Source organism: Leopardus geoffroyi, chromosome B4 (assembly GCF_018350155.1).
Source record: "Leopardus geoffroyi isolate Oge1 chromosome B4, O.geoffroyi_Oge1_pat1.0, whole genome shotgun sequence".
NCBI lineage: Eukaryota > Metazoa > Chordata > Mammalia > Carnivora > Felidae > Leopardus > Leopardus geoffroyi.
This window is the reverse complement of record NC_059341.1, coordinates 88857546-88869421: the sequence shown is the minus strand read 5'-3', so window position 1 is coordinate 88869421 and position 11876 is coordinate 88857546. Positions and strand designations below refer to the sequence as shown.

Genomic DNA, 11876 nt, shown 5'->3' with positions numbered 1-11876 from the left:
TAATCTGATGTTGGATTATACCTGCCCTCTGACAATCTATATTAAGAAAGGCATGGTCAGTGAAAAAAAAAAAAAAATGGTATTAGGCTTAAAACTCATGGTATTTATAATATGCGTTCCAAAGAACATTATTACTAATGCTTCAAGGACTAGTCATAGTATCAGCTATGCTGTAAAGTGATATTAGCCTTGAGAACTTCCTTTTTTAATGTCATACTATCTAGTAATCTCACACAGCCCAGTTCTTCTGGTCACTACAGAACCCAATTCACACCAACAAGACAAGGGCACTCACTGTGTTAACCTCCCCAGGGACCAGGATATCTTAGAAAATGCAGACTAAGAGGAATGTGTGACTCAAGGGATGAACTGCTGATAGTGACCCCTGGGGTGGCAGGAGATATTCTGGGAGGAAAAAAACCTGTCAAATTATACCACCAGCGGGCAGCCCACTTTGCTTGTCACTAAGACTGGCACCGATTACCATATTCTATGGTATCAACACATTCAATGCTTTGCTCTATAGGGAATGGTCCTGGTATTGAAGGCTAATACGATATTAACTAAAACTACTCAACTTATATAAATGTATGCTGTATACCTTTGATTTGTATTTAACTTTCACTGGAGAATAACTTTTATGATTGCAATCAATCGATTATTTCTCAGGAATAAACATTTTCACTTCATGTAAATTCATGGCAATATTTTTAACATGTTACTTAACTGGCACACTACCCTTGTTAGTCTATTTCAGTACTTTATCAATGATACGCAGATCTTTCTAACTCCCAATGTAACATATCCAAATATAGGAAATAAACTGAATACACAGCTTGGTATTTTCTTTTTTACAACTTTAAGGAAAATGCTGAAGACAGAATCTATGAAATGCCATATTAATTTACCCTAATTTTAGGTGAAATTATAAAATAGAAATTCATTAATTCATGTAAATAAAAATAATATCTCCTCGATAAAAGCTTACCATGTTTACAGATAATAGTGCAAATTAAATAATTTCACAATTACAACAGCCTCAAAATTGTATCTCATTCATTACTCAATTCTAATATCTTCTCCTAGTTTTATAATTATTCTGGAGAGGCTGCAATGTATAAATTCTATTAAAATCAAAGGACTTCCAGCACACTAACATAATACTGAAACCATTATGATTTCTTAATCATTGTTTTAAACATCTTTGTGTCTTCACATAAATGTTTATGCAAATGTAACTAATATGATAATACCACAATCCATTAAATAAAAAATACAGTAAGCTAGGTTAGTTTTTTAAGAAACAAGTAATGTACTCAAGAGCATTTTTCTTCTTCACTAAGATAGAAAAGTGAAACAAAATTAGCAATTCACTCCATGACAGAAAGTTTACTGTACTTCTAAATGCTTCACTGTCTCCAAAAATACACTTCTCATTGTTTTAGAACACACACACATTTTATATTTATGGGTTGGCATAGTTATTTTTTTTCTTGAGAAGACATTACAAAATGAAGCACTGAAATGAACAAAACTTCACAGGCAAAATTTAGGAAATCTGGAATCATCTTGCCTGGATCATAATTCAAAGACAGTGATAAATGCTTAGTCAGTGAGAAAAAGAAAATCAGTAGAAATATAATATGAAAAGTCTTTAAAATCCAAACACCAAATATAAAAACAGACTTACGTGAAAGCTGGGAAAGATATTTAAAGAAATGAGGTATGACGGAGTCAGAATGCTACAATATATCCCAATGTATTAAGCTAATAACTGTACTTCAAAGTTGCAAAATCAGCAAATCATAAACTATTTGCTGCTGTGTTCACATGACCTTTCTGGTCAGATGTTTAATAGTCACTAGTAAATACATTTAAAATAAGCACTAAAGATAACTGCATGATCATATGGTAAGCAAACCTGCCGCTTAAGAAGGCAAATTATAAGTAAAAATGAAAGCAAACAATTTTGTATTAATAATAAATACAGCTTCAAGCATTTAACATTATCAATATTTTAAAAATTTAAATAATAAATGCAACTATTTTATACAGAACTGTACCATTTATTATACACACAAGTTTATCAGTTCCCTTTGTTTACAAAGGCTGGTTATAGATAATATGGAATGTTACAGTACCATCTTGCATAAAATTTTAGTACAATTTGTACTTGAAAAAGGGTGCAAAAACACCAGCCTAATAAATCTGACTGAATGAAATATCTTTTCTTTCTTTTTAAAAAGTACATCATTAACACATACACCACAAACTGTACATAAGCTCACTTTTAAATCACCAACTGAAGATACAGTAGCAGGTATGTTGCAGTATTAACTAACTCTCCATCAGTTTAACCTACTAAAGGCTTCCACCGCTGCTCACTCAGGAGCCTTTGTTGACATGTAAGCTTGTAATATGAATTACTGAACTCAGGTAAGTACAATTTAAAGGAGGCGAACAACAGCTGCCAAGAATTATTGGTAGTAAGAAATGTCCTTCTCATAGAAGACTCACTGAGGATCAAACAGTCTTTAGATAATCTTTCTTCTTTAAAATTATTATAGCTGGTCAAGATTCTCCATTTTGAACTTTGGATGCTGGTGGCTGCATGAAATCCTTAAAAGGAACGAGTGCCTCTTTAAGTGCAGAGCAGACTTCTGCAGACGAGCAGGTGATGCATTCGACTAGAGTTGGATATAAAGCAATCACTTGTGCCCAGGTATTTCCATCAACTGCAATTAAAAAGTATAAAATCTCAAAAACATGTGTATTTAAATAGCAGAGATTATCCAATTAACATAACACAATCCTTTAAATACAAGGCAAAGAAAAAAATCCCCCAATATGGAGATTCCACAAGCTTATACCCTTTTCTTTTTTAATCTTTGGAAGACTTCCCGATAGATCGAATAAGATATGAGGGGGAAACATATGGTCAGAGTACAGAGTCATCCATACCAAGGAATGTGCTAAAGTCCATTTTAAATGATACTTCAATTTGTGAAGGCCTTGGAAGCTAACAAAGTAACTTGGAATTCAAACTTCTGTCATTTTCAGTGTAAGTGCCAGACAATGTAGTGCATATTTCAAGAAGAATTAGAATTAGAAAACAACTCAATTTCTTATGCAGTTGTATGCTAAAAATATAAATATTTAAATGGTTTCCCCAGTAATGTCCTTGATACTGATTTTAGTTTCAAGTGACCAAAGATCCACTCTTCTCTTGTACTGCTTCCTAATCTTTAACAGATATCACTAGATTTAAACTTCAGTGTGAAGAGACACGTCCGTGTTCCTCTCCACTATCACCAACAAGTAGTGCAGTTGAACACTATTTGGTGAATGGGAAAAAGTGTTACATCCCATTTAGTTAATAATTTCCTTATACTCTGAGATCACATATTACATGTCTATTTTTCTGTAAATGCTGTGCATATTGCTGAGCGTGCAATACGCAACAAAACCAGCTGACAGATTTTGTTACACAGTATATGTATACTACACTATGAAACAAGTCTCAAATCTAGGAGGCAGTCTAGCATAAAAGAAAGATACTATATTATACACAAGGAACTTTGATTCTATTTTTCACTCCAATTCTCTTTATCTCAGCTTCTGTTGGAGAATAAAGGAATGCGTTTCTTACACTAGTATTCTTCAAAATACTTCTTATAAAAACGATGACCAGGGAAGTTTGGCACATGTTGTATATATTATCTTCCTTTTGGGGGATTCATAATTCACACGAATTTATTAAAAACTTGCAGTAAAAAAGAGGCTTAACTTTATCTAATCCAGGATTTCCAAAATTAATTTGATTATGGAATTTTTTTACATTCAATATCTACTGACATCACTCATCATCATTAATATTCATTCCTGAGTACAAATCTTGGGAAATGCTGAACTGTTCATGCAATCCCTTCTTCACCCAAACAGAGGCTTCCTCAGACTGGAAATGGGAAAAAGAAAAAGGGAGGGGAGCGGATGGGTAATGGTGAAGGAGGGACTCAGGCCAGTGCTGTTTTTATCTGTTTTATATCTTGGGAATCCATAAGAGATCTCATTTGTAAAAAGAATTTTCCTTGCTTAACAGAAAACAAACAGTTTAAAGAGAAGTTTTAAACAGTCTGCTCCAGCTGTCTTCTATGAAACTTTCCACTAACCATTTAACAAAAGATTGCACAGAGAGGATTCTGGAAAAATGGCAGAGAGGAAGTACCCGGAATCTGTCTACCCACCTAGACAACAATTGTATTGGCAGAATCGGCTTGATACAACTATTTTGGAACTCTGGAGTCTACTGAAGGCTTGCAACTTCCAGAGGTAGACTTGGATAGTATATTGTGGTTAATTTTGGTCAATTTCAGCTCTTAGCACAGTAGCAGCTACCCATCCCTCACCCCTAGCCATGTGGTAGGCAGCTGTGCACGTGTTCCTGGAGCAGCTTGCCTGCAGCAGGCCACAGTGGGCAAAAAGACCATATCCTCCAAATATCGGGGATCTGTGCTCTGATCGCTGCTTCTGATCATAGAGGTGTAAACAAAGGGACTTCAACAACAACAAAAAACAACTCAATTCAAAAAATGGCAAAGGACTTGAATAGACATTTCTCCAAAGGAGATATACAAATGGCCAATAATGTACACGAAAAGATGCCCAACATCGCCAACATAAGGGAAATGCAAATCAAAACTACAATGAGATACCAACTCATACTGATTAAAATGGCTACTATCAAAACAAAAAACTAAAAAAAAACACAAGTATTTGTGCAGATGTGGAGAAATTAGAACCTTTGTTCACTGATGGTGGTAATGTAAACTGGTATAGCCACTGTGGAAAATAATACAGTGGTTCCTCAAAAAACAAAAACTAGAATTACCACATGATCCAGCAATTCTACTTCTGGGTATATACTCAAAAGAACAAAGCAGGGTCTTGAAGAGAATCCTGTACACACATTCATAGCAGCATTATTCACAATAGCTAAAATGTGGAATTAACCCAAGTGTCTACCAATGGATGAATGGATAAGGAAAATATGAGACACACACACACAAACCACAATGGAATATTATTCAGCCTTAAAAAGGAAATTCTCCAATATGGTACAATATGAATGAAACTCAATGACATTATACTAAGCAAAAAAGCCAGTCACAAAAAGACAAGTATTTTATGACTCAACTTATATGAGATACCGAGAGCAAAGTCATAGTAATAGAAAATAGAATGGTGGTGTCAGAAGCTAGGAGGAGCAGGGAATAAGGAGTTATTGTTTAATGAGTGTCGAGTTTCAGTTACAAGATAAAAAGAGTTATGGAGATAGATCATGGTGATGGTTGCACACTATTATGAAATTAATTAATACCACTGAACTATACACTTAAAAATGGCTGAAGATAAATATTTTATGTGTATTTTGCAACAACAGAAAAACTGGGAAAAAAAAAAAAAAAGGTTGCACAGATTGAAACCTATCTAGATTGCCCCAGGTGGAGAGTCAACTGACAAAATTAATTCTTGGTTTACTTCTGGAAAATAAAAAAATACGCTGTTTAAGGGGGCCCCTGGGTGGCTCAGCCGACTGGGCATCTGACTTCGGCTCCGGTCATGATCTCATGGTTTGTGGGTTCAAGCCCTACATCAGGCTCTGTGCTGACAGTTTGGAGCCTGAAGCCTGTTTCGGATTCTGTGTCTCCCTCTCTCTCTCTCTCTTTCTGCCCCTCCCCTGCTCACATTCTGTCTCAAAAATAAATAAATGTAAAAAAAAAAAAAAAAAATTAAAAAATACACTGTTTAAGATCACATCCTAAACTCAGGGAAGGCTCTTCAAATTTCTTAAAATATAGTTTTTAAAACCTACCATACATATGGGGTGCCTGGGTGGCTCAGTCAGTTGAGCATCCAACTTCAGCTCAGGTCATGATCTCACGGTTCGTGGGTTGGAGCTATGCATTGGGCTCTGTGCTGGCATAGGATTCTCTGTCTCTCTCTCTTTTGCTCTCTGCCCCTCCCCCACCTGTGTTCTCTCCCAAAGTAAAGAAATGAACTTAAAAAAAAAAAAAAATCCCACTACAGATCTTGGGCTTACCTATCAAAAGGAATGAAAAAGCTGTATGTATTGATATGGAAGTATCTCCAAATTTTATGAAGTGGAGAAAAATAAAGAGTATTCAGGACAGTAGGTATAATATGGGGCTACTATGCATATTCATTTATGTTTAAAACTGGGCGAATACTGGAGTATATATATTGTATTTATATAATAAACTCATGGAAAGATCCACAAACTAATAAAAATGGTTAAATGGTTACCTATGGCGAGGTAAGAACTAGGCAGATATAAAATAGGATAAAGCTATCTCAAAATATTTCCCTGTATATTTTTGAATTTTTGAAACATGTGTATGTGGTTACTAGCTATTCAAATTCTATTTTCTCCCTCTCTCTCTCTCTCTCTCTGTTGGATGGTTGATCTTGAGCCTGCATGAGCAAGCTGGCCCCAGACTTCTCCAAGTCCACATTTCTTTTCCTCCAATTCTTATGTGTCCAAAGACAGGGAACTACAGACATGCCTTTGTAGGAGGGTTACCTATTCAAATTTTAAAGATCAAGTAAAATGATAAAAACAAAATTCCCCCAAATTAAAAATAAGTCCAAAAATGCCTCCTCTCTCACTAGAAAACCCTAAAACAAATGACTAATGTTTTAAACAATTTTGAACTGGCAACGAGCAATCCAACATATTTCCACTGGAAAGGCTTGGCTTTTTCTTAGTTATCTTCTTTCCTGTTTCTTAATGAAGCTTATCATAGCTTTCTAATATGTTACAATATCATCTTCATTTATGGTTACATTTAATTTAAAATTTCACTTCATATATCCAGAGCCACAATTCAAACTCTCTTAGACAATTTTTAACAGTAAGTTAAATCATTTACCATTACTACACTGCCCTATTCTTGGCCCACTAGCTATGAAAAAAAAAAAAAAAGTTACTGAGTTTTTCTTCCCTTTTCTTCCTTTATACAAATTTTGGTTAAATTCTTGACAGCTGTCTAAAAATTCTACAAAATAATGCAAGCACTATGCACTGAAATATACTGGTTATATTTAATATACTATAGCAATAACATGGGAATTGGAGAATTTCCTGTTTAAGTCCTAAATATATTTTAGACTTGAATTAAGAATCCAATTCTATCCTATGATCTAATGAAGATTTTACTGGTCACTAGGAAGTTAATGCATGACTTCTCTCTCTAAAATATCAACCAGAACATTTTTGATGAGAACTCAAATTTGAATTTGGTGGGATGAAGTCAAGATATTGCTCCACAAATTTTCTTACAAATTCCACCCTTCCCGGGGCACCTGGGTGGCTCTGTCGGTTGATCGGCCAACTTCGGTTCAGGTCATGATCTCAGTTTGTGAGTTTGAGCCCCGCATTGGGCTCTGTGCTGACAGCTCAGGGCTTGGAGCCTGCTTCAGATTCTGTGTCTCCCTCTCTCTCTCTGCCCCTCCCCTGCTCACACTTTGTCTTTCTCTCAAAAATAAATAAAGATTTAAAAAAAAAAAAAAAAAACCACCAAATTCCACCCCCCTCCCTTTGTATTGAATAAGTACAAATCTACTACTTCTTAAGGTTTAGTAAAATACTCACTCTTTCTAGGCCAAAGTACTAGTGGGTAAATTTTGAAAATGAAAAAATATGTCTTTACTTTTATTACATAATAATTTCCAGGAACAAATATCCTATGATTCATTTATTAGGCATTTATTAGGAACCTTCTTCTTGGGTATTAAAAGTAATGCTGCGTAAAGTGCCAGTCTGCTAATGTGCTTGGGCCAGAATGTAAATCAACACACTTCCTTCTTTAACAAACTCTTGTTGTATAAAAAATGTCAACTAAACCACTGTGTTTAGTGACACAAATATGCCAGCTCTTTATCCTAGCCTCAAACAAACCACTTTGAGTAGCAATGCTGTAGAGGATTCAAATAGAACAAAATATGGCCCAAAAAGCCTCTCAAGAAGTTTACAAGTTAAGGGAAGTGACTGATTCATCTATATGTGTAATAGTAATACATATAGAGTGCCTTCGGACAAAGGTACACATAAACTAGCTACGAGTTCAATGAAAAGAGAAATCATTCACCACTAAAGATTAAAAACAAGGTTAAAAAGTGGAGTGGTATTTGAACTAGGTAGACATAGGTAGGAGAATGAAATAAGCAAAAGGTTAGAAAAACTTGGGTAGACTGAAAATTTTAGTTTGGTGGGAAACAGGATACATGAAATCTAGTGGAAATAAAGCATAAACCTAATAGAGGCTGACAATAGTACTCTCTGCATTTGGTAGGTAATGATACATGAAAATTTTTTGTTTTGTTTTACAAGGATGGGAAAATGAATGATCCAAGCTGCACTTTTGGAAAAATCATTTCTAGCAACAATGTAAAGAACGGAGAGAAGAGAGATGAGTAACAGAAAGGGGAAACAAATGAGATAAGGCTATAAAATGATTCAAAGTTGAACAGTTTATACTTATACCATAATTCAGTACACATGCAGGATAAAGGCTACTCCCACCCAAAACTCAGTGATGCTCCACATTAAACTTATACAAAATACTAATTATCCACGCAACACCCTAACTTCAGACCAACTTAGTTAAATAAAAAAAAAAAAAAAGCCAAACTGTTGTTTAATATTAAGAAGCTAAAACATTTACTTAATTGACATCCTAATGGACTTGATGCTTTGCTGTCATAAGGACTGGGAAAAAGAAAGTCTAATAGTTGTTATGTTCCTAAAATTCAGTTAACTTAATAATAGAAAAGTACATCAGAAATAGAACATAAATGTTATGAGTTTAGAATAACTGAGTTTCTAAGCACTTACCATTCTCAGGCTGAGTTTTCTTAAGTGAATCAATGAGAGTACTGACTGCTTTTAAAACAAATATAATTTCTGTTACTTGTTGCCTAAAAAACAGATGGGAAATTATTTCCATCATGATTTTAAGATATGCCATGTGTGTTTACTAGGTTTATACAAATAGATATATTTTGGAAAAATACTGAACACAATACAAAGTTAATTTTAGTTTTAAATTCTTATTAAAATATTTTATTAACATATACTTCAGCGTGCAAATAAGATTTATAGTTATTTTTACCATAAGTTATCAATTTCAAAGGGAGGGGGAGGCAAACTATTCAGGCAAATCTAAATTTGTAAGATAATTGTAAAATATTTCATATAATTATTTAAAGTTAAGACATTTTATAATATATGCTTTTAAGGCTTCTCTACAAAAATGGTTTTTTTTCTTTTTAACTACTTAGCACCAAAAGGGATTTGCCAAAGCTTAAATGGAAATAAAAACCACTATTACCTCCTGGCACATATTTTATCATGCTGTTAAAAGAACATTTAAAATTATAATAGTACTTGTTTGATTTTCTAATACAACAAAAAGAAACATGCTCAAAACTAATCCTAAGGTGTCTCCTATTTGGAGACATCAGTAATGAAGAATGAACTTGGGAGTAAAGGATGAACAAGAGTAGCTTCATTCCCTTCTTTATCCCTACATAGTTTCCTCCCTTTCCCCTCATTGCTGACACCAATCTGTGTTTTCATTCTGCAGAAAAAATTTTTCTAATACTATGACAGAGTACTATTTCAAGCCTCCCTTTGTAAGCATAGAAGAAGTTACTGTGTTGCAATGTAGTTTAGAAAGTAATGTAATGATACTGCATCAAACACAGGATGATACAATACAATACTTTATAGGACAACTATAAGTAAGACTCAATTTAAAAGCAATAAACACTAAAAACTGAAAAATGAAGGAAAAGCTGCTTTCTGAAGTCAAATAATATGTTATAATCTAGTAAATAAAAATATTCCAAGCAAAGCAACTTTATTACTGCTTTTCCAAGTATACTTCAGAGATTATGATAAATCAATTTTCAATCATGCCCATAACCAAATTACTAACACCTGTCTTTGGAATGCTTTTATATATAAATCTGAATATGAGGAGGTATAATTTATATTTCAGAAATTCAAAATATAGTGGATCTTAAAAATAGAAATACAAATGACTATTAAGCATTGGTAATTTTAAAAAAACCAAACTACCATGTAACTATTTTTCATTCACCAAATTTAAAAAAGATAAAATAAATCATAAAATGGCAAACAATTTTAAAATGCTAAAAACTGAGAAAAGGACATTTATATACTTCTGGGAGAATGTAAATTGGTAGAAATTTCTGGTAGGCAATTTGGAATACATATCAAAAGCTTTAAAAATGTTTTTATCTTAGGGCACCTGAGTGCTCAGTCAGTTAAGCCTCTGACTTCAGCTCAGGTCATGATCTCACGGTTTACGAGTTCAAGTCCTGCATCTGGCTCTGTGTGGTCAGCTCAGAGTCTGGAGCCTGCTTCAGATTCTGTGTCTCCCTCTCTCTCTGCCCCTCCCCCTGCTCACAGTTTGTCTCTCAAAAATAAATAAACATTAAAAGAAATTTTAAAAATGTTTTTATCTTTTAAAAAAAAAATTTTTTTTTTAACGTTTATTTATTTTTGAGACAGAGAGAGAGACAGAGCATGAACGGGGGAGGGTCAGAGAGAGGGAGACACAGAATCTGAAACAGGCTTCAGGCTCTGAGCTGTCAGCACAGAGCCCGACGCGGGGCTCGAACTCATGGGCCGCGAGATCATGACCTGAGCTGAAGTCGGCCGCTCAACCGACCGAGCCACCCAGGCGCCCCAAAAATGTTTTTATCTTTTGACGAGTAATTCTAACTCCAAAAATTTATTATAAGTAAATAAGAATGTGCACAAAGATTTGGGGCTGATGATTTACCTCTCCAATAGTACCTCAAGAGATGGACCCACAATGATTTTTGAAACTCTATCCTGACTTTGATAACTCTATCTTCCAATATTATTTTGTTTCATTTGTTTTGCTTTAAACTCTAATTCCCACATAAAAAAAATAGATTGGTGACATAACTCAAATTTATGATTACATTTTTTGATGAATTCTGGTTTCTATCCCAACTTTGATTAGCTTTGGCTTAGCAGAAAGACCTAGAGCCCGTTCCACTGACACAGCTTGGCTAAGTGGAAAGCAAATTAGTTTAGGAACAAGGGCTTAATTAAGCAAACTAGATAAAAAAAAAGATCTAAAATGCTAGCTGACTTGTAGAGAAATCTAAAAAAAATTGTAAAACTAACTAGGAAGTTCCCAGAGTATGATTTATCAATTATTTTCTCTCTAGAGAGATCCACACCTATGTGCTCATACAGATCCACAAGTCCTTATCCAGAAATCCTTGAGAAAACATATTTTAGAATTCAAAATTTTCTTTTAAATCCAAAAAGGAAACTTGGTACACATATCATATATTACTTAACCTTCATGACGAGTCTGAAAGAGCATCCCAAAATAAAATGCATTAATATATCTGCAGCAAAACTTATAAATATTTACACCATATAAAATAAATAAAATTATAAACAGCTTCAGGTTACATCCACATCACTTATAAAAACAACTTGGTGCTCAAAGCTTTTTTTTTTTAATTAATAACTATGATAGCATATTCCCTTCATCTATAAAATAAAATCTATACCTTGGAAGAGGGCATTTACCACTTAATCTTTCATCCTCTATATAGCGATGAAGTACATCTTGAGACCTCTTTAAAAGTACTGAGAGTGCCATTCGTGAGATATAGCCTTCTTGAGGTGTTGTGACTTTGTTACTGAAGGAAAACTGGAGCAATGTTTCAAAACACATTTTCGAAAATTCCTCTCTCAAACGAATATCAATCTCTGCTTCTGT

General features: G+C 34.1%; 1 protein-coding gene and 1 non-coding gene across 9 annotated transcripts in view; both read right to left on the bottom strand.

Moving 5' to 3' along the window:
* Window positions 1-1374: 1374 nt before the first annotated feature.
* MON2 (MON2 homolog, regulator of endosome-to-Golgi trafficking) overlaps window positions 1375-11876 on the bottom strand; it is a 121008-nt gene continuing 110506 nt past the window's right edge. For all 8 annotated transcript variants that reach the window (XM_045464957.1, XM_045464954.1, XM_045464959.1 and 5 more), the window contains 3 exons: window positions 11665-11872; window positions 8915-8997; window positions 1375-2735 (listed from right to left, as the gene is read on the bottom strand). In XM_045464957.1, coding sequence (XP_045320913.1) covers window positions 2572-2735; window positions 8915-8997; window positions 11665-11872 — 455 coding nt within the window. In that variant the 3' untranslated portion in view covers window positions 1375-2571. The remainder of the gene's footprint in view (window positions 2736-8914; window positions 8998-11664; window positions 11873-11876) is intronic.
* On the bottom strand, window positions 6468-6597 carry LOC123592331. Its single transcript, XR_006709719.1, has one exon. It is a non-coding gene; the product is annotated as a small nucleolar RNA SNORA38 (small nucleolar RNA).